This window comes from Limtongia smithiae (assembly GCF_038497785.1).
Source record: "Limtongia smithiae strain NRRL Y-17922 unplaced genomic scaffold V1518scaffold_8, whole genome shotgun sequence".
In the NCBI taxonomy this organism is placed as follows: domain Eukaryota; kingdom Fungi; phylum Ascomycota; class Lipomycetes; order Lipomycetales; family Lipomycetaceae; genus Limtongia; species Limtongia smithiae.
Window position 1 is genome coordinate 533,977 of NW_027117629.1, and position 20,288 is coordinate 554,264.

General features: G+C 55.0%; 12 protein-coding genes across 12 annotated transcripts; 4 read left to right on the forward strand and 8 right to left on the reverse strand.

Annotated features, from left to right (window-relative positions):
• Positions 1 to 19: 19 nt before the first annotated feature.
• On the reverse strand, positions 20 to 1,987 carry V1518DRAFT_418984 (tRNA synthetases class I, catalytic domain-containing protein). Its single transcript, XM_066904666.1, has one exon. The coding sequence runs from the start codon at positions 1,846 to 1,848 to the stop codon at positions 97 to 99; it is 1,752 nt and encodes a 583-aa protein (XP_066758839.1). The 5' UTR covers positions 1,849 to 1,987; the 3' UTR covers positions 20 to 96.
• On the forward strand, positions 1,882 to 3,665 carry V1518DRAFT_418986 (uncharacterized protein). The gene is made up of 5 exons (XM_066904667.1): positions 1,882 to 1,979; positions 2,034 to 2,219; positions 2,278 to 2,569; positions 2,620 to 2,899; positions 2,949 to 3,665. Coding segments are annotated over exons 1-5 (1,323 nt in total). The 5' UTR covers positions 1,882 to 1,978; the 3' UTR covers positions 3,513 to 3,665.
• On the reverse strand, positions 3,515 to 4,311 carry V1518DRAFT_434097 (ubiquitin-conjugating enzyme/RWD-like protein). The gene is made up of 3 exons (XM_066906241.1): positions 4,130 to 4,311; positions 3,977 to 4,080; positions 3,515 to 3,919 (listed from the first exon to the last, which is right to left on the reverse strand). The coding sequence occupies exons 1-3, from the start codon at positions 4,299 to 4,301 to the stop codon at positions 3,701 to 3,703; spliced, it is 495 nt and encodes a 164-aa protein (XP_066758841.1). The 5' UTR covers positions 4,302 to 4,311; the 3' UTR covers positions 3,515 to 3,700.
• A 187-nt stretch (positions 4,312 to 4,498) lies between these two features.
• Positions 4,499 to 5,720, forward strand: V1518DRAFT_374992 (uncharacterized protein; the record flags this gene model as incomplete). The annotated part of the gene is made up of 2 exons (XM_066901486.1): positions 4,499 to 4,681; positions 4,749 to 5,720. 2 exons carry the CDS (start codon positions 4,499 to 4,501, stop codon positions 5,718 to 5,720), a joined length of 1,155 nt encoding a protein of 384 aa, XP_066758842.1.
• Positions 5,707 to 7,057, reverse strand: V1518DRAFT_418995 (uncharacterized protein). The gene is made up of 3 exons (XM_066904668.1): positions 6,137 to 7,057; positions 5,875 to 6,011; positions 5,707 to 5,826 (listed from the first exon to the last, which is right to left on the reverse strand). The coding sequence occupies exons 1-3, from the start codon at positions 6,822 to 6,824 to the stop codon at positions 5,779 to 5,781; spliced, it is 873 nt and encodes a 290-aa protein (XP_066758843.1). The 5' UTR covers positions 6,825 to 7,057; the 3' UTR covers positions 5,707 to 5,778.
• Positions 7,058 to 7,075: 18 nt separating this feature from the next.
• On the reverse strand, positions 7,076 to 8,112 carry V1518DRAFT_418997 (uncharacterized protein). Its single transcript, XM_066904669.1, has 3 exons — positions 7,619 to 8,112; positions 7,427 to 7,563; positions 7,076 to 7,371 (listed from the first exon to the last, which is right to left on the reverse strand). The coding sequence occupies exons 1-3, from the start codon at positions 8,040 to 8,042 to the stop codon at positions 7,315 to 7,317; spliced, it is 618 nt and encodes a 205-aa protein (XP_066758844.1). The 5' UTR covers positions 8,043 to 8,112; the 3' UTR covers positions 7,076 to 7,314.
• V1518DRAFT_395366 (uncharacterized protein) lies at positions 8,113 to 10,536 on the reverse strand. Its single transcript, XM_066901805.1, has 2 exons — positions 10,189 to 10,536; positions 8,113 to 10,133 (listed from the first exon to the last, which is right to left on the reverse strand). The coding sequence occupies exons 1-2, from the start codon at positions 10,385 to 10,387 to the stop codon at positions 8,449 to 8,451; spliced, it is 1,884 nt and encodes a 627-aa protein (XP_066758845.1). The 5' UTR covers positions 10,388 to 10,536; the 3' UTR covers positions 8,113 to 8,448.
• A 905-nt stretch (positions 10,537 to 11,441) lies between these two features.
• V1518DRAFT_419007 (ATP adenylyltransferase-domain-containing protein) lies at positions 11,442 to 13,013 on the forward strand. The gene is made up of 3 exons (XM_066904670.1): positions 11,442 to 11,959; positions 12,016 to 12,454; positions 12,505 to 13,013. Exons 1-3 carry the CDS (start codon positions 11,834 to 11,836, stop codon positions 12,882 to 12,884), a joined length of 945 nt encoding a protein of 314 aa, XP_066758846.1. The 5' UTR covers positions 11,442 to 11,833; the 3' UTR covers positions 12,885 to 13,013.
• On the reverse strand, positions 12,951 to 13,965 carry V1518DRAFT_406323 (HAD-like domain-containing protein; the record flags this gene model as incomplete). The annotated part of the gene is made up of 3 exons (XM_066901947.1): positions 12,951 to 13,259; positions 13,309 to 13,566; positions 13,615 to 13,965. 3 exons carry the CDS (start codon positions 13,963 to 13,965, stop codon positions 12,951 to 12,953), a joined length of 918 nt encoding a protein of 305 aa, XP_066758847.1.
• V1518DRAFT_318597 (WD40-repeat-containing domain protein) lies at positions 13,714 to 15,898 on the forward strand. The gene is made up of 2 exons (XM_066901138.1): positions 13,714 to 14,422; positions 14,484 to 15,898. Exons 1-2 carry the CDS (start codon positions 14,102 to 14,104, stop codon positions 15,594 to 15,596), a joined length of 1,434 nt encoding a protein of 477 aa, XP_066758848.1. The 5' UTR covers positions 13,714 to 14,101; the 3' UTR covers positions 15,597 to 15,898.
• On the reverse strand, positions 15,674 to 17,023 carry V1518DRAFT_318721 (uncharacterized protein). Its single transcript, XM_066901139.1, has 2 exons — positions 16,229 to 17,023; positions 15,674 to 16,176 (listed from the first exon to the last, which is right to left on the reverse strand). The coding sequence occupies exons 1-2, from the start codon at positions 16,815 to 16,817 to the stop codon at positions 15,752 to 15,754; spliced, it is 1,014 nt and encodes a 337-aa protein (XP_066758849.1). The 5' UTR covers positions 16,818 to 17,023; the 3' UTR covers positions 15,674 to 15,751.
• Positions 17,024 to 17,515: 492 nt separating this feature from the next.
• V1518DRAFT_375215 (Sec63 Brl domain-containing protein) lies at positions 17,516 to 20,230 on the reverse strand (the record flags this gene model as incomplete). Its single annotated transcript, XM_066901492.1, has 7 exons — positions 17,516 to 18,592; positions 18,637 to 18,737; positions 18,790 to 18,815; positions 18,862 to 18,974; positions 19,028 to 19,449; positions 19,503 to 19,671; positions 19,721 to 20,230. The coding sequence occupies 7 exons, from the start codon at positions 20,228 to 20,230 to the stop codon at positions 17,516 to 17,518; spliced, it is 2,418 nt and encodes an 805-aa protein (XP_066758850.1).
• Positions 20,231 to 20,288: the final 58 nt, after the last annotated feature.

Below are 20,288 nucleotides of genomic sequence, written 5' to 3' on the forward strand. Positions count from 1 at the left end.
CAATTCAGGAGCCTGCAGCCTGCACAGACTGCTAAGCCGAAACATACAACCTACAAATCTATGGTATGTACACGACTATATACAAAGGCCGGCTGCCTACAGCTTCAAAATGCGCAACGCGGAAAACAGCCGCATTATGACTAAATCGCGGTCCAGCAAATCAATAAGTTGTCCAAGCGGCGCACCAGGCACGCTACCCGCTACCGCGAAACGGAGCACATGAAACACGACAGACTGCTTGACATCCTTCTCTTTCGCAATCACCTTAATCTGGGCCTCGATGCCTTTCGCATCAACCTCTTTGAGCGGCACGTACCACATCAAGAACGCCTCGAGGACAGAGACCGCTTCGGGCCCTGCAGTGGCGGACGACGAGAGGCTCTTGATGTACGCGGTGGCCTCCGGGGAATTCCAATCCGGCGTGTTTGTGAACGCGTACGCGGCGACTTTGGGCAAGTCGTTGAGAGTGTGGAGCTTGCCCCTGAACAGGTAGATGACGCCGGCGATATATGGCAGCTCGAAGCGGTGTTCGTGCGGTTCCAGTGTCGCGATGTCTGGAAACTCGGCAATGACGAGCGGTTGCACTGTCTTTGCTGCGTCAAGAATGGCAGCTGGACCGCCCTTTTCGAGTTTTTCGAGGAGATAGTGGTGGTTGAAGAAGTCCAATTTCGAATCTGACACCTTGGCATTGCCCTTTGTGAGCCCATTGAGGGAGAAACTGCGGATGAGCTGCTCCATGGACATGATTTCGCGGGATTCGGTAGACGACGTTGTCGACGTGGACGGCGACCATCCAAAGAGCGCAACGAAGTTGACGAGCGCTTCTGGCATGATTCCGGACTTTGCATACTCCTTGATACCTACGTCGCCGGTACGTTTACTGAGCTTCTTGTCTTCAAGTGAAGTCAGCAACGGAATATGCGTGTATGTGGGAGGCGTCCATCCAAACGCATCGTAGAGCGCGAGGTGTTTCGGTGTAGACGGAAGCCATTCCTCACCGCGGATGACGTGCGTGATGTGCATGAGGTGGTCGTCGACCACGCTCGCGAGGTGATATGTCGGGAAACCGTCGGTCTTGAGCAGCACGGGGTCATCGTATCGTGTGTCGGTGTAGTTCACTTGCACCTGCAGATCAAGTTCCCCGTGGAGCAAGTCGTGCACTTTCGGGTATGTTGCTGGCGATTTCAAGCGGATCGTATGCGGCACGCCCTCGTCGAGTTTCTCGCGCACCGCGTCTGCATCGAGGTGATAGCAGAACCTATCATACGTGGCCATTGATGGTGGTACAAGCTTCGTCGCTGACGCCCGGAGCAGTTCCGCGCGTTCCTTTGTGCAAAAACACCGGTACGCATGCCCGCTCTCTACAAGCTTTTCCGCATGTGACTTGTAGATGTCAAGGCGGTCCGATTGCCGATACGGACCGTAAGGTCCTCCAACCTCGTCGGGACCCTCGTCCCATTGTAGTTTCGCCCAGCGGAGCGAGTCATAAATGTCTTGTTCCGCGCCGGGACGGAGACGAGTGCGGTCTGTGTCTTCGAGGCGTAGGATGAATGTGCCACCCGTTGCACGGGCGAGAAGGAAGTTGTACAATGCGGTTCGCAGAGAGCCGAGGTGTATGAATCCAGTTGGCGAGGGCGCAAAACGAGTGCGTGCAGGGCTCGTGGGTTGTACATCTGGTCGCGAGGTGGGGTGCGTGGTGGAGGTCGTGGTTGTGATGGATACGAGTGGTTTGCGCTTGGTTTGGCGACGCGCGAAAGTGATTGGCGGTGTCGCCGGTGGTGCCGAGTGTGGAGACGAGCAGTAAAAGCGCACCAACAGTGGCCGCAGAGGAGGCGCTGCGGCACGCATTAGAACCTGTGGGGGGTGTCGCTTGGTGATGTGCGAAAGTTGGCGAAGAGTGCGGCGCGGCAAAGTTTTGTTCCTTGAGCACAGAACATCGCGAACAGTATATAGCTTCCACACCCCACAACCCCACACGAGTACGTCTTCCTTCTCTGCACTCTGGCAGCAACTCACTGACACTCCTCGCGCAGTGGCCGACGACAGCGATCTCTACGAGGTCCTCGGCGTGCACCGCACCGCCACGACGGTCGAGATCAAGAAAGCGTATCATAAAGCTGCGCTGTCCTCACATCCCGATAAGTTCCCGCCCGAAGAGCGCGATGAGGCCGAGGTCCGGTTCAAGATAGTCTCGCAGGCATACGAAATTTTGTCAGATGGTGGGTATTTACCGTGTGGTGAGGCTGAAGACGAGAAACGAAGTGCTGACCAACACAGACTCCAAGCGGCGAGATTACGACACGTACGGCATGGACGCATTCAACCCCCGCGGCAGCGGCGGTGGTGGGGCGGGCATGAGCGAGGAGGATTTCTTTCAGGATTTCTTTGGCGGCGGCGGAGGCGGAGGCAGTGGCTTCCGGTACCGTAGTGCGCCGTCGCCACCGCCGCGCTCGTCACGACGGACGGAGGACGCGCTGCAGACACTGCCGATCGCCCTCAAGTTCCTATACAAGGGCAAGACACAGAAGATGTCGATTGAACGAAATATCATCTGTGCGACCTGCAAAGGGTACGTGTTGGCTCATTTACTACGTCTTGAACAGTGGCTAACAAATACAGAACCGGCGCGAAGAGCCGCGCAAAGCCGCATAAGTGCGCGAAATGCAGCGGTCACGGTGTCGTGGAGGGGCTGCGGCCGATTGGAAACGGTCTGGCGATTCCGATCATGACGCGATGTCCAATATGTTCAGGTCGCGGCGAGATCGTGAATAACAAGGACAAGTGCAAAAAGTGCCACGGCGACCGGGTAGTTTCTGAGAGTAAGATTCTTGAGGTGTATGTTCCGCCTGGATCTAAGGAGGGAGATAAAATTGTGTTTAAAGGCGAGGCAGATCAGGAGGTGAGCTTTTCGTCATTGTGGTTTTGATGAAGACTAACATACCGTGCAGCCGGGAAAGGAGACGGGAAGCATCATATTCACAGTACACGAACTACCAGACCCGGTCTTCCAGCGTGCCGGCGCAGATCTGCGCGCGACAGTGAAGATCACACTCGTCGAGGCCCTGTGCGGCTTCTCGCGCCCCGTGCTCGACCAACTCGACGGCCGCGCGCTACAAGTCACAGTCGCGCCGGGCACGGTCGTGCGACCGGGCGACATCTTGCTCATCCGCGGTGAAGGTATGCCGATCAAGGGCGCGCTGCACCACAGCCGGCGTGGTGATTTGTATCTCGACATCGAGATCGAGTTCCCGCGGGACAACTGGTTTCTCGAGCACGGCGAGCTGCGGAAGCTAGAGGACTTACTCTCGTTCCCAGCCCGCGAGACGACAGCGACTGAGGCGCCAGACAAGAAGGGCCACGGTTCAAGTGCTGTCGTCGATGATGTCGAGTTTAAAATCACACGGAGCGCGGCGGAGTTCGGGCTGAACGATGGGCTTGGAAGTGGAAACGGCGGCGAGGAGAATGATTGGGAGGACGAGGACACGCAAGAAGGCGGCTGCAGAACGCAGTAAGAGTTCGACATGACCACGTGAATTTTGTACATAGTTATAGATGCATCACTCTGGCTGTTGGTTCCTGTTGAATGCATGTGCAGAGTCCAGTAGCGCTGGAAAGGCTTAAATACAAAAAGTACATACTATGCATCAATTCATTAAACTCCCAACTGTATGCAAAAAACACCATACTCTCCCTGAACTTCCTAATCTACATCGCCCATCGCGTACTTGCACGTATAATACCGCACCAAGGACGCATACCCTTCCACATCCCCTGCACGAAGAACATTCGCGGCATCGACGTTGAGCGGGGAATCAGGTTCCGGCGCGTCGAGAAGCGCGACAACAGCGCGGCACGCAGACTCGAGCGTCCACGAGGGCGACCAGTGGTTGTTCAAGATATCCAGGCATACCTCACCGGTCTATTAACCGATTAGTGAGGGTAAGATAGCGGGAGAGGAGGAGGATGGGCAACTGACGGAGAATGAGATGTTGGGATGGCATATTCGCATGCGGAATTTGATTTCTGGCGGATGAAGTGGATATGTTGCAGGTACTGTGATGTCAATCTTCCACCGTCCGCCTTCCATTCGTAAGCGCATTGCACAACGCAAACTGCGAGAACGACTGACCTTCGTACGGTGTGCCAGCGATGCCGCGAATCACACCCGTCCAGTGGAATAGATCTGATTCCGACGTGGGTGCAATAGAGATGAGGTCTTCTTCTGCAGTTCCGGAGGACGATGCGCCTGCAGCGGCGGCACGGTATTCCCTTAGGAGCCGTCGCGATGCGGTGAGGGACATTGCTAAACAGGAAAAGAGCCGTGAAGGTGGTGGTGGAATGTGGGGTTGGGAGATCGCGTTCTGTAACGGTATTTGAACCACGGAATATGTCAATACTGTGGCACCGCGTTCAACGCCCCACAACACGACGGTATAATCGCCATCTTCACCCCACCATCACGGTTCTCCCCCGTCAACCTACATTACACACATCCACAATGGCCGCCGCTGACACATCAACAAGCCCGGAAATCCCCCGTCCACTTCCGCGTATCTTGACGCAGGAAGATCTCGACTTCTTTCGCGAGACGCCAACGTACGAAACGGTCCTCCAGTTCGTGCTCGATCTCCGCGACGCTGCGACGGGGCGCGTGAATTCGTTTGCTTGCGAGCAGTCTCCTGTATGTTATTGTGGTCTGAACAGAGCGTTTGTGCATGGGTGGCTGAGTGCTAACTGTGTGGCGACAGGCCGCTACTTCCACGCTGCTGCTGCTAGACGAAATCGAGGTCATCACAAAGACGCATCCGCCTGTGCCGAACGAGAAATCACGCTTCGGCAACCCCGCGTTCCGCGACTTCTTCGATGACCTCGAGCGCACACTCCCAGACATGCTCACGAAGCACTACCCGCTGTGCTTTGACGGCAGTCACGCCAAAATGGTCGCGCTGGTGGAGGTATCCACGTACCTGCTCAATGCGTTCGGCAACCGCACGCGCATCGACTACGGTTCCGGCCACGAGCTGAATTTCATATGCTTCCTTTTATGTCTGCGCGATCTCGGTGTTGTTTCCACGCCTGACGATATGCCGGCACTTGTGCTCCGCGTATTCAACCGTTACATTGCGCTCATGCGGATCATCCAGTCCGAGTACTGGCTCGAGCCGGCAGGCTCACACGGTGTGTGGGGGCTCGACGACTACCACTTCCTCCCGTTCTTGTTTGGCGCTGCGCAGCTCGCGACACATAAGCACTTGCGTCCACGCAGCATCCACGATGCGGACGTGCTGGAGATGTTTGCAAAGGACTACATGTATCTCGCGGCTGTGCAGTTCATAAACTCGGTCAAGACCGCGTCATTGCGCTGGAGTTCGCCTATGCTGGACGACATCTCCGGCGTGAAGACGTGGGCGAAGGTGTCGGAGGGGATGGTCAAGATGTACAAGAACGAGGTGCTCGGCAAGGTCCCCATCATGCAGCACTTCTTGTTTGGAACACTGTTGCCGGTTGATACGCTCCCCAGTGAACGCGATGGCGGGCGCGAGGGTGTGATGCAAGAGGAACTTGGCGCAGAGCCGTCGGAGCATGCGGGTCATATTCATGTGGATGGGGCTTGGAGCGACTGCTGCGGCATCAAGATCCCGAGTTCCATCGCCGCAGCCCAGATGAGCCAGACCGGCGCGCTGCGCAGCGTGCCCGTACGGCCTGTTCCGTTTGACTAGTAGATATTACCAATAAAATACAGATGAGACTACAAGTGGCATAGTAGATACACGCGCGCTAACGCGTCGTGTGAATTACTGTGACCAAAAAGGTAACCAAGAGAGCCTACATAGGTTAGCATGGCAGTGCATGCTTCAGCGAAAGGAGACATACCGAAATGGTGGCGCCAGAGACATAGAGGACCGACGCACTACCGGGCGGATATCGATCACGCTGCAGCCACAGCGTGACAATAAAGAAGCGGTACCAACCGACGGCGAGACATGCAGCCGCGAGCAAGATGCAGTATCCTATTGCCGCGTGAGTTAGCCGTGTTCTTTGGCTCGGCGGATAGCAGAGGAAGTTTGGCCTGGTGTTCGACGAGGGTTCATCGCAGCGCGCGTTTGCATTGACGACGTGACAAGAAAGTACTCACCTGCAACACACTTGCCAACGAGGACCAACGCCGCGCCGTCGCGCTCCTCCTCCGTGATCGATGCACCGGAGAATTCGCCCAAAACCGCAATTCCCAGCGTGACGAACGAAATACTCGTGCGCACCCACGACAGAAAATTCCGCTCGCACGCCGCGTTCTCCTGCCACACAAAGTCGCGGGTCAACACAAACACGCTGCACACGTTGTCCACGAGCGTGTGCCACGAGTCAAAGTGCGTGAGCAGCGGGACGCCGTGCAGCGTACCGCCGTGCCCGCCACGCGCGGCAGCGCGCATGAGCACGGCATCTCGGGTGAGCGGCGGCGCGAGAGGCGGTGGGGCGCAGGCCGGCTTGGCGTACTTGTACTCCTTGCGCGGTACTTTCGGTCGTGTCCGGGCGGTGCTGCGACGGCGAAGCGAGGACGCAGCTGGAGAACTCGACGAAGATGCACCGTTCTCGTCCTCGCCATAGTCGTCGAGTAGGTAGGCGGACGCGCCGTCGTCGAGCTCGTCTTCGAAGTCGTAGTTGTAAACGCGGTCGACTACTGCATTGCGCAGCCGTGCGTCCGGGGAGTCGTCGGACGAGTCGTCCGAGTCACTGCTGGATTCATTATGTTGTCGCTGGAGTGCAGCAAAGTCGAGCCAGCGCCGTCGTCGGCGGCGACGGCGGCGGAAGAACTTGCGCCACATGGCGTTGCTGCAGGCGGTGGTTGCTGGCTGAGCGGAGGTCGCGTGCGCGGTGGCGACGGCGGCAGCGGACGAGCAGGGACGTCGAGGGAGGCGCTGTTGACGGCGGCAGGCAGCGCACTATGGCAGATAGAGGCCTGGGGTATAGAGAGGCGTGAGTAGGGGTGGTAGAGAGGAAGAAGGAACATCGGAGTAAGTCGGGGCTTCGCAAGTCGAGGCTCTGAACTAGGTGCACGGAAAGCGCGACTCAGGTGCAAGTTTAAAGATCCTCTTCCATTTTCAGAACTCTACTAACAAAACCGTGAAAATGCAGCGACAGCCCGGCCTAACAAATCCCAAAAATTATGAAAACGAAATAGTACGACTACATGCTACGGCCCTTCAACTTTTATTTGAATAAGCAAGTATCAATGCGTGTGTGTGCATTGCATGCATGTGGCAAACCCCGAAACCTAGATGTGAAGAGCGAAAATGGAAAGCGCAGCCCAGTTTATCATGACAGCATACGCGTCGTGTTAACCAGTATCAAGATAAAGCCGGTAAGAATGAGCTGCTCGAGTTAGAACGCGATGCTTCTCTTTGTTAAACGTTGTTTCTACTCTTACCAGAATTGCGGCAACGGAGATGGTAAACACCGACGCGCGACCAGGCGGGAACTTCTCGCGCTGTAGCCAAATAGCGACGATGTAGTATCTGTACGCACCGACAATCATGAGTGAGATGGCGAGCACGATGAACAGAGCTGGATATCGGATTAGCCCTGCCTTAGCACGTTCGCCTTCACCACAAACACCCACCTCCAATAATCTTGCCCGCGATGAGTAGACCATCACCATAACCCCGAAAGGCCTGTGTGATGGCAAGCCCAATCGTCGCAAACGACAAGCTCGTGCGCACCCACGCGAGGTAATTCCGCTCGTTCGCAAGATGGTCGCGCGCGACGGCGCCCTTGTTCTCGAGCAGCATGTTGGGCATGTTCCGCCACAACGTCGCCATGCTCTCATACTGAATGAGTAACGGGAAGCCGTAGTCATTGCCCTTCACTCTCAGCAGCTCTTCCTCCGACATGGAGATGCGGTCGCCATTGCTTGCTGCGATGGACACTGACGCGCCGTTTTTTGCAAGCGTCGCGGAGGAAGACGATGAGGCAGTGGTGGTCGCGAGGAGGCCAGTAGTCTCGTCGTTGCCAGACGCGGCAGCGCGGTGGTGCATGGAGGACATTCTTGAAGTGGATTGGAGGTGGTGATGGAGGAGATAGCAGAAGAGGAAGGCCCAGAATCGAGGCCATGCGCCGGCTAACTGCTTCGGGCCGGACCCGGACCCCGGCCCCAGAACCGGTTCAGGAAGCTAACCATATTAAGCTACCCGCTGAACCTTCTGCCGCTATCTCGGGCACCACGCCGAACCAGTTCCACTGTCGCCACCCTCATGGCGATCCTTCATACCTGATCAACAAGGGTTCATATGTCTCGACGCCACGTTCTCCTCCTGGATGAATGCATTATTTGTTAACCGCCTGTAGCTGCCATATGCAACCGAGATCTTGTTGCTCATCCCGAGTGCCACCGCCCAAGAAGACCAATTGAACTATTATATCAAACTCACAACCCACATACCCTCAGCACCCTTATTCCTGCGGTGGCTGGATTAGATTGCTCCGGTACGAATCAAACTCCGGAAACACGTCCGGCCCGAGCGAATTGATCAGCTCCGTCACCTCCTTCGAAAGCTCTTGCCGCGTCACTCTCAGCTTTGCCAGACTCGTCTGGTTGTTCGGATTCAAGCACGCTACAAGCGGCTTCAACGACTTGAAGATATCCATGCCAATCTCGCCGATCCGCAGCGCTGCGTACGTGATCACGGGAAACACAACCATTGCCACAATCGTCACTAGCCACACCGGCCGCAGCTGCGGCACCAGCTCGTACCGCCACGTCGCCCACGTCGCCAGCAGCGCGTAGAACCAGTACAGCGCCGGCGCGAGACCGAGCGCGACAAGAATTTTCCACGTCGCGACCACATCCCTTGCCTGGATCTTCACCGTCGATGCCTTCAGGGCTGCCGCAGCTTTGCGTTTCGAAATCTTCTTCGTCGCGATGAAGACGGGTGCAAACAAGATCGCACCCGGGAGTGCGCCCAGCGCCAGAATCGACAGCTTCAGCGACCGGTACATCAGCTTTCCCGCAATCACCGGTGTCGAGAGCGTTGCGTACTCGACCTGGTGGTCCAAAATGCCCAAATGTCGGAGCTGCTTGTTGTAGTCTGTCACCGCCTCCCGCAGATGTATTATCCGCGGATCGTCCTTGTAATGTGTGTACCCGATAACCAGCCGGCGGTTCATCTCAATCACAAGGGACAGCGGAATTCGCTTGTGCGCAGGCTTGTACAGCCGCCGCGCGGCCTGGATCACCATCATCGTGTCGTAGTCCGGCGATGTTACAGTCACAGCCAGTAGCGCCTTCTGCACGATGTCAAGCATCTTTGATACCGCCTCGCGCCGCTCGCCATCGCCGTGGCTGTACTTCTCCACCAGATTCCGCGGCACATCAATCGGCGGGCCGAACTCAATAACCGCGCGGGAACGGAACTTGTGCGGGTGAAAGTAGTTCATGCCACAGGGTACGATCTTTACGTCGCAGTCGGGGTTGTTGGCGATTGCGCCGAGTGCCATGATTGCGACACCGGCCTTCAACGGTAGCAGATCCGGCCGGTCGTGCGAGCCGCCTTCGGGGAATATGCCAATGCAGCCGGCTTGGTTCAAGTGGTGGAACACGCGTTCGTACACCTCGGTCTGATCTATCTTTGGCGCAATCTTGTACTTGCTCTCTCCGCCACCGAGCGCCGACGACAGCGCCTGCACGGTTTTGTCCTTCATGTCCTTCTTCAGCACAAGCTCCTCGTCAGACAAGACGCTCTCCACCTCAAGCGTGCCCGCGTTCTTCGGCAGAAGAATCAGCGCGCCAGCTTCGCATTCGGTGGTGAACTTTGTGCCGACGCCTCTGAGTTGTCGCAGATTCTCCTTGTCGCTAATAAATATCGTGCCCGACCCAGCCTTCGCGAGGTCCTGCGCACGGTACACCGGGATGGACTGCACCGAGCGCGCCATAGCGCCGACAAACCACAGATGCATGGACTTTTCAGCAGTCAAGAAGGATATACGGCGGCCGGCCTCGTTGCGGATCTGGCGCATGAGCATGATGGGGTCGACGAATTGATTTGCGTGGGGCGCGGCAACGAAGATAAGCGGGCCGTGTCGCGGGATTCTGTATGCACCGCGGGGGCGGATCTCGCGAAAGAAAAGGTCGAAGACGACTGTTCAGTCAGTTAGCTTACGCCCCAGTGATTGCTCTTAGCACAAAATACTCACCCGACATGCCCCAGACGACCATGTCGTAGATCCAGGTGCCCATGTTCTGCTCGGTGTCGATGGAGCGCACATGCGCGATCTTGTCGGACCGATACGAGCGCTGGCTGAAGGGCTCGTCCTCGTCAGTTGAGTAGTTCTTGGAGCTGCCCTCGTCGTCACTGGTGAGGACCGAGACGGGCTCGTGTTCGATAGTGCTCATGCTGTCAGCTCGGAGTTGTGGCGGATGAGCGGGCAGAGTGACGGGTGGCAAACAACACGGCACGCCGCTGACGCAAATACGCAGTGTTGTGATAGAGAAGGGTGTTTTGAGGCCGGTGAGGAAGGGTTACGACGCGGAGAGTCAGGCGGTGGGTGGGCTAAAGACGAGGACGGGAGAGTTGCCCCGCTGCCGATCCGCCCTAGCCCTGACTTGTTCCACTTCTTCAATCTGGTGTATACCATCCATTGCCATATATAATACCCTGGTCATTGCAATATACCCCTACTACAAAACAAACATATACCCCAACCGCCTAGTGCGTCTTGCGCTCGCCCGACTTGGGATCTGTGTACGTGTACGTGCCCTTCTGCTGCTCCTTGTCGTCGGTTTCCCAAGGCTTCTTCACGTCCATCGGGCGCCCGGGGTACTGCTCCGCGGTCCCTTCGCTTGTTCCTGCGGACTGTTAGACGAAAAACTGCTGTGTGTGCGTGCTCTGGGGGAGACTCACCAAGCCAGTAACCCATGCCGGCGACAGTGAGGGCGAGGGTTCCCGCGAGGATGTACAGATTGGGATGGCGGTTGCCGTAGCCCTTGAGCTGGTTGGCGGCCTGGTGCGCGTTCATAGTAGTTGGTGCCATTGTGCTGTGTATGCTGTTTGATGGAGGATCTGTGAAGGCGGTAGGTAGAGTCCTACCACCAGGGCTGCAGATGGGTTTATATACGACGCGCCTGTGCCGGGCAAGGAGCAGACCACCCGATCGCGCATTAGTTCCGCAATGACGTCTGAGCGAGGTCGTCGTGACTGGTGAAGATCGCGTCCGCCGTAGGTTTCGCATTGCTTTCGGCGGCAGCACTCCCACTTCTTTTCTTCCCCTCACGCCCAGTCCCATGTTCTCGCACTTTTGCAGACTGTCAGGCACAGTCTAGTAATAAATCAAGCCTGTTTTGTTTAGTTCTGCGGGGTGTAGCAACGGGTTCAAGATCTGGGGTGTGACGTCATGAGCTCCGCTACTTGGGCGTCGGTTCTCCACGCGAAGATCATCCGCGGAGAGAGATCGCCGCTGGCCGGAGTGATAGTCTGTCTGCGGTTCAGTCTGTCATTGCTTCTGTCTGTTTCTGGGCGGATAAGGCCGCAGATATATCAATCTCTTCTATCGCGTGCTCTTGTCGACTATTGGTCCGATCACGATCTCGCGTACAGCGATTTTACAACCTCACGCGGGCTCCTCTCATTGTTCAGCTCCAGTCGCGCAGCTGTCTCGCCTGACTCGCCGTAGACTCCTCGTAAATTCTTCCTAATAGACGCCTTCAGATCTTCCACCGCGCTGTCGCTGTTCCTCCGTAAACCACGGTCCCGCGGTCCCATCGTGCATTTTGCCGACGAGTACACTTCACCGCTAACCAACGTGCTCTTCCACCGCGACAAAATCCCAATACACGACCAACATGCCATTAGAACTGCCAGACTACTTTGTGGACATCCTCCACAAGAAATTTCTAGAAGCAATTGAAGTTGACAGTCTGAAGTTTACCGAGTCAGTTACCGAGGACATCCAGGACGGCGACCTCACTGTGCGTTCCTCTTCAGCGTCCACTCCCGCACCTCGCCCCTCTGACTATCATGACAGTACCGCGTGCGCATAGCTCCCAGCCTAGGCTTGAAACCAGTCCAGACTGCCGCGCCGCCATTCGCCTCCTCCGATACCACATCGAAAGCGAAATTCGACCCCTTCGCCAACCCAGAATCATCGCTCTTCCTCTGCCCGCTTGGCGTCAACGAGTACTACACCATACTTAACAAGTTCAGCATTATCCCGCATCACTTTCTACTCATCACTAAATCTTTCGAGTCCCAAAACGCGCCGCTGTCGGAAGAAGACCTAGAGGCCACATGGGCATGCTTGCAGCCCACCATCGACCGCGGCATGCGCACGCTTGCATTTTACAACTGCGGCGAGGCATCCGGCGCGAGTCAGAGCCATAGGCATGTGCAGTTTATTCCCGTGCCAGAGCAATTCAAGCTGTTACCGGACATTGCGCTCTCCTACGGCGTGCAGCCGTCAAAAAGTGTGTTCACCCCTGCCCCTCCGGTCTGAGATCAGGTTCTAAGTCTTTAGACGCAATTGGCGTATTCCCTACTTACCACCCCGGCGCCTCCTTTGCACACTACGTCCTCCCAATTCCCCCGAACCCGACCGCAGACGACCTCATAATGCGCTTCGCCACTCTGCTCGCGCGTGCCCTCACTGTTCTGCGGACACACGAACAGTCCCCCATCTCGTTCAATTTTGCGATGACAAAGGAGTGGATGTTTATTGCCCCGCGGCGCCAGGAGTTATACGAGGGCGTCTCGGTGAATACCACCGGCATGGTCGGTTTGATGCTCGCAAAGTCGCACGAGCAGCTCGATCTGATCAAACGTCTGGGGCCTTCGAAGATCCTGGCGAATGTCGGTCTGCCTAAGGCGGAAGGCGACGAACAGCATCACGATTATTAGGTGTGCTCAAATAGGTGTGCTTAATGATACAATACTTTTACATGTCTATTACGTGTGGGCTCAGGCTCACGCCAGCAACGCGACCTGCTGGTCATGCGAATACCCCAATATATACAAAATATCCTGCAACGACGTAGCATTCAACCGCGCCGGGGCACGCTGTTGCACGATCGGCTTCGCGTTGAACGCAATGCCGTACCCCGCGGCGTGCATCATCACGAGATCGTTAGCGCCGTCGCCAACCGCCATGGTCGCGCGCAACTCGATGCTCTCTTGCTCTGCGATCTCGCGCAATAAGTGCGCTTTTCGCTCTGCGTTGACGATAGTACCGAGGACTTTGCCTGTCAGTGCGGTGCCGTCCTCCGATATTTCGAGCTGCGCAGGTTAGCCTCACTCGCATTTCTTGAATTCGGACAAAACTCACAGTGTTGGCGAACGCGTAGTCCAGACCGAGCTGGCCCTTAAGCCAGTTTGCGAGCGGGATAAATCCGCCACTGAGTACGGCAAGTGTACATCCTTGCTTTTTTAGAACAGCACACAACTCCCGCGCGCCGGGCGTGATCCGGATCTCGGGCTTCAGCGACTCAAACACCGTCGCAGGAACGCCTTCGAGCAGCGACACTCGCCGACGGAGGGACTCATTGAAGTCGATTTCACCATTCATTGCCAGTGCGGTGATGGTCTACCGTGTTAGTGGTGAACAGTCCGCGCGGTGTTGAGAGACACATACGGAAACTTGGTTCTCGACGTCTGCGTACGCGGCAATCATGTCGATGACCTCCTGCTGGATCAGCGTCGAGTCCATGTCGAACACAACAAGCCGCTTATCCTTGCGGTGAACTGTGTCCTTCTGCAAGCAAATATCAACCCGCTGCGCGACGCATATCGTGTTCGCCGCGTTCTTGAGAGTCGCGAATGTGTCCTCAGTCGGCAGGGTGAAGTAGTGGTCCTCTGCGCGGTCGGACAGCGACACGACGCGGGCGGTCTCAATGCCGAGCTCCTTCAGCGCTGCTGTCCACGGTGTCCGCTGCGCCTCGACTAGTATCGTCTGCGAGATGATGGTCGCGACGTAGTCCGCCATTGCGCGCGTCTTTGCACTCGTTCGGCGGCGCGTCGAGTGAGTTCGTCGAATTTTCAACACTCGTTCAACGCCGCACTCCCGCGAACTTCTCACCAAGCGCATCCACCACTTCCTCCACACCAATGGCGACGCGGCCATGACCGAGGAACACATCATCTATGGCGTCGCCGCTGCGGACGGCAAATCTGACGGCATTCTCGCCATCTGCAAACTTGGCTCCAGCACGCCTGTCAAGTCGTTCAAGCATAACATCTCTTCGCTCAACCGCACCTCTGTGCTCCCCACCGCGATCCTCGTCGCGCAGGCCGACAGGCCGGTTATTAATGTGTACTCGATGTCTAAAGACGCACCGGTGCAGAGGATCGTGGTGCCAGAGAAGCTATCCTGCATCGCGGTGTCGCATTCGTCCAAGTTTTTGGCCGCGGGCACGTATGCTGGCCGATTAGTACTCTGGGAGGTATGCCTTCTTCCTCTTCTCGTTGATATGGTTAGAAAGTGCGCCTATTAACACACAGCAGCTCGGGTCTGGTGCATGCTTGTACTATAGAGAAGCGCACTATAAAGCCATCACGAAAATCGTTTTCAGCGCCGACGACGCCCTGATCTTCACCGCCAGCGTTGACACACGGCTATACTCCTGGCGCTTGCTCGACCTCTGCACGGGCTTCTCCACCACCACCTCCGACGCCGTCAAACCCGCTGCCTCGGCGAACCTGCACAACCTCGCCATCTCCGACATCGTCTGCGGCTACGGCCACAGCAGCGACTCGCGTGTGTACACTGTGTCCACCGACAACACATGCCGTGTGTGGAGCGCGGACGGACTGAAACTGTACTCGACGTTTGTATTCGGCGGCTCATTAACCAGCATTGCCGTCGACCCCGCCGAGCGCGCCATGTACATCGGCTCCAGCGACGGCAGCATATACTACGTTGAGCTATACAAATCTCAACAGGAAGACTTTGACCTCGCCTACGTAGGCGGCCTGCAGCGGAGCATTCAAATATCAAAGGACACACCACTCAAGTTCGCGCAGCACGAGGGCAAAGTGCTATGTCTCGACCTCTCGTTCGACGCCACTGAGCTCATCTCCGGCGGCGCAGACGGCTCGTTAATCATCTGGGATATCGCGACGCGGCAAGTTCTGCACAGTACAAAAGTCGGCAAAGCCGGCGATGCCGTAGGCTCAGCTCACGTCTACGCCGCAAAAGTACTCCAATCCCTTCCCTCTGCCGACGTTTTCCGACTTCAATCGCTCAAATTCTCCTACGACAACACATACCTCGACACCCACGAAACATGGCTCACAATCCCGACCCCGCCTGCATCTTCCTCCTCTCCTGGCGACGATTACACTGCCGCTGAGGAAATCAACCCGTACTACTCCAACGTCACGTACTCAATCACAGACCGCCCGTCCGCCGCCGCGACCATCATTGCCGACTCCGACGACATCTCACCAACCTCGGTTTCCCTTGGTCGCGCGACCTCGGCTGGCACCTTTGAGGATCTCCAGGTGAAGTACGAGAAGCTTAATGTCGCATATAACTCGCTCTGGACGGCCTACGCGAGCACACTTGAAAAGTCGAATGCTCAGCCTCCGTCTAAGGATCCGCGAAGAAAATTATAAATTTATGATTGTACTAAAATCTATCTGACTGTATATAATACGATTCTCATGTGTTTGGTTTTGGCAAAAGTTTGTTCTTCAGTAGTTAACTGTATTAATTACACAACAAAATCGCAACATATCTCAAGAGAGCAACAACAGCAAGGCAACCAACATCACTCGATTATGTCGATAAAATCGCAAACAAAGTCCTTGATACTGATGCTTGGCCATAAATTGTTAGCCCCGCCGTCGTCGTTTGGCTGACGCCGATTGGAATCGTGCACGACTTCATTCTTCGTACGTTTGATCTCACTGTGTGAGTCGTTGTTGCCCGGTGCCGCATCAGGTAACACAATCAGTTTCCGCTGCTGCATTATTGAAGTTGTCCGCTTTGTCATGGATACAACTTCTGGAGGCGATGACGAAGCCCCGCGTTTCACTCCAGTCTTGGATGCAGTGTGAGAACTGTTATACAGAATCTGAGCAAGCGGCTGCCGGGATTGTCCACCATCGTCAGCCACAGGCGCAGGAGGAGGAGGAATTTGCGAAAACGACAAGCTCGTGTCGAAGTCCATCGAGTTGTCGAATGAGAAATCACCTGCACACGAAGTTAGCCATTGATCACAATACACGGGTGCTTGTGAATGTACTCCGGAATGCTGTTGTTGAGTAAGAACTCTGTACTTCTGAACTTGGTTTCTGCGTGACTGGCGTAACTATGCAACGATTAGCTCCTTGAAAATGGAAGAAAGCGTGCTTCATGTGAGTACCGGATACGTAGTTTGCTAAAGACTGCTGCTCTGGCTGCGCACGACCACTGCGGGGAGTCGGCGACTTTATCACAGGCGACTGTTTCGTCGTCGACATCGTTGTAGTTTCCAGTGTCTCTTGTTTGCACGGAAATTCTTCACACGGTATCCCCTCAATCGCCTTCTGCAGCCGTTCCGATCCAGGCAGGCTCTTGCGACTCTTAAACAGCGCCGGCAAACTATACCTAGAGCTAGCAACAGCAAATTTCTGCGGAACCTTTGTCGGCGTGCTTAACGGCGACGAGACATCAGCAACGTGACTATCCGTGCGGTATTTTATTGGCGACAGCATATCTGACGAAGAAAACGACGAGTCCACACCAAGAAACAGCGTATCTTCAGATACTGCAGAGCATGCGCTTGTAACGGAATTTTTCTTGCTCGCCGGTTGTGCTTGCGGCGCTATGACAGGCTCGTTGAGTTCCCGCATGTCGTCGCTATTTAACGTCAGTTCGCTTGATAACAAACCTTCATCTTTCTCAGATTTCTTGGTGTTCGTGTCGGACGCAATGGTCTTCTTCGGGTTTCTAAAGCAAAGTAAATATAGGATCTGTCAGCTCGGGCATCATTCATAGTTACTTGGTCCCCGTCACTCCGCGTAAAAATTCCATCAAATCCTCATCGCTCGACAAATCGGTCGATACAGATGAAAATACATCATCAAAAACTTACCGACACGTTAGAATAATTTCATGAGGCACAAAAATCGGCGCACAACTATACCTGCGAGTTTCTCTTCCTTGGTTTTTGCGTAATTCCCGATATGCGTCTGCACATGTGGCGACGACGATGCCTTCAGAAACTCGGTTTTAGGCGCCGCGAGCATCTGCATTGCAACGCGTCGTTGCTCGAGTTGTTTCAGGTAGATTATATTGTCGAGGTTTAGACGGAGATCGAGATCAGTGACAGCCTGAGTTCCGACTATTTTTGTCAGCAACAAGTCGCCCTGCGGGAGAAGGGGTTCATGAATTCACCAATCTCTTCGCAGGAGACAGTCAATCGGCAACGGGCAGGTGACCCGCTATGTCCTGTTATGCATGCCATCACAGTGTACTCCCTTCCCGCGCTCATATTCTTCAATCTGTAGTTTATCGTTAGTGTTTACTCTCTGCACACTCCAATAATAACTCACATCGCACGCCGATAGTCCACTATCTTCCCGCTCGTCATCTCCAATAGAAACGTAACGGTAATCATCTTTCGGCGGTGCATCCGCACGATCGTCTTATTCACCATATCAACAACCACTCGCACCCCGACGCGCACATGTCCTGCACTGGTGTCTTTCGTTTCAGACACCTTCTTCAAGCTAACTGCAAACTTCGGAATCTTCTCAATCTCCTGCAGCAGTTTAATGCCCCGTCCGCGACCAAGCTTTAACACAGTCTCCACCCGGATCGAGTCCATATCCCGCACGTCATCGAAAGTCTGGATATTATGCGCTTGAAACTTGCGCAAGGAAGCGGGCCCCACGCCGTCAAGCTGGAGAAGCACACTCGAGCTACTATCCCAGATCTCCGCGTGTAACGAGCGCGCGAGCTCAAGCACGTTTCGGGTTGACACAGAATCGTTGGTCTGCATCGTGCAGTCGAGCAGACACGACGCGAGACGGTGAACATGTTGCCATATCAGAACTTTGTCAAGCTGGAAGGTGCTTGCATGCTTTGACGATCCATCATACACCGGAAGCTCAATCTGACCAAGGGTGACTTGTATGATAAGGCTGACTTTATCTGAATATTCCGAGAAATCAGACGACTTGAACGGAAACCGCAAATTCGGCGTGCAGTTAATTTCCTTATAAAATTTCTTTTCGCCCGGCTTGAATCGAATTCCATTAAACTCATCTGCGCGACAGAGTAGCGAAAGCACATCTTGAAGCTGCATGCCGACCCGCGCTCTGCAAAACCACTTCATCGTCTCGTATCGTACGTAAAACAGCGCCATCGACTTACTCCGCGGCGTAGCTGCTAGTTTTTGCTTGCCGTTGATGAGCTCGGTAGTGACAATGCCAGAGGACACAAGCATGTCAAAGTTCTCAGTCACGAGGCGCTCGAGGATCGAATCGACGTTGTGGGAGATGTAGGTGCTGCCGAGGTTGTAGTATTTCAGGTTCTTCTTGAGGCGCACGTAGAGAAATGTTGAACGTAGCCAGTTCATGGCGGATGCAATATCGACGACCGTGCCGAGACAGATTTCCGCATTCTGTACAAGTTAGATATGCCAGCGTGGCCGACGGAGTTACTTACTATATGCTCGACTAGACTGGTGTGTAAACTGCTCTCGACGATTTCGCGCCTATCGAATTCCGCATAATTCTCCTCGGAATCCTTTGTTGTCATTATCACAGCTGTAATAAAACTTAGCTCTCTTTGTTACGATCCTCCTATGTCTTAACTTACCAGTCCCTGTAGTGTCAAATTGAGGGCTAATGTCTGTCAGAACAGCACTGCCAGATATCAAAATTCACTTACCGGCCTGCGCGGCCCATCATTTGTTGCATGTCAAATTCTGTGTACTCCTGGACGCTTCCTTCGATCCAGGACGCCGTGCCTTTGATAATGACTAGCTGCGCCGGTAAATTGACCTGCCATATGTTAGTTGCTATGAATTAGACACAACACGAGTACTCACGCCAACGGCCAACGTAGACGTGCTACAAATAATAAGTATTTGGTGATCGCAAAACATGCGTTCCACCAGTGTTCTGTCATTCAACGACAACCCCGCGTGATGATACGCCACGCCAATCCTCGCCACCGCCTCCAACTCCGGGTCATTAAACCCAAGCGTCCGTCCCACGTTCGGGCTGCTATAGACTCTTCGGGAAGGAAACCAAGATTTGACGAGACTCTTTGCGGTCGTGAGCGTGATCTTGCGAGTGGGGCAGAATATGATGATTGGCTTCTGCGCATAGTATGTGTCTAGGATATCGTTCAGTTTACTGTCGTAGAGCTTGTCGAGCTGGAATACGTTTTGTGATTTGGAGGGAAAACCGTGTACGTGGATCTCAAGTGGGACAGGGCGAAATTCAGAACCAAAAAGGTGCAGCTTCGTGGGTTCTAAAACGCATTTAGTTGTGACACCACCCCTTCGGCAAGAAGATAGGATATACCGTGTCGTGCGCTGCCGTTTGCGCCAAGCCATTCTGCAATATCCTCTGCGTTCGGAATTGTAGCAGATAACGCAACAAAACGAGCGTGTGGAGCTATATGCTTCATGCGGGACACGATGACCTCGAGCGTTGCGCCGCGTGTATCTTTCAGAATATGCACTTCGTCGATCTACGACGGTCAACACCCGTTATCAACCCGTAATCACTCTCAAACTTACCATAATGAGCTTCACAAGCGACATTAGTCTGTCGTAATCATTCCACTTCCTCGTGGTCGCGTCCCACTTCTCCGGCGTCGTGATAATAATATTCGAGCTCTTGACCGTTTCCACCTCTTCCGTCGCAGTATCCCCCGTAAGCATGCCGCATTTGAGCCCCAAAATCGCCAATCGCGCAGCCCAATCCCGTGAGCGCTCGAGACACAACGCCTTCGTTGGCGCAATGTAAAGAATCTTCGCGTCACCTCCGCGTAGGGCACCAGCTGCCATAGGCGCGACCAACGTGCGTAGCATCGCAAGCTCGAATAACGCAGTCTTGCCGGATCCTGTCGGTGCTGCAATCACGACGTTCGCGTCGGTGCTGTAGATCGTGGAGAAGCATGTTGATTGCATGGGATTGAATGCGGGGAACCTGAAGATCGAGCGGAAGCGGTCCGGTAGGACGGACGTCGGCACGACGGCGACGGAGGATGGCGACGCGGTATGCACAGGTCGGTCGTAAAACTGCATGCGTTGCATGGCGGTGACGTTGCTATCCGCGTGGCGGAATGGTTGAGAACACGGTCGT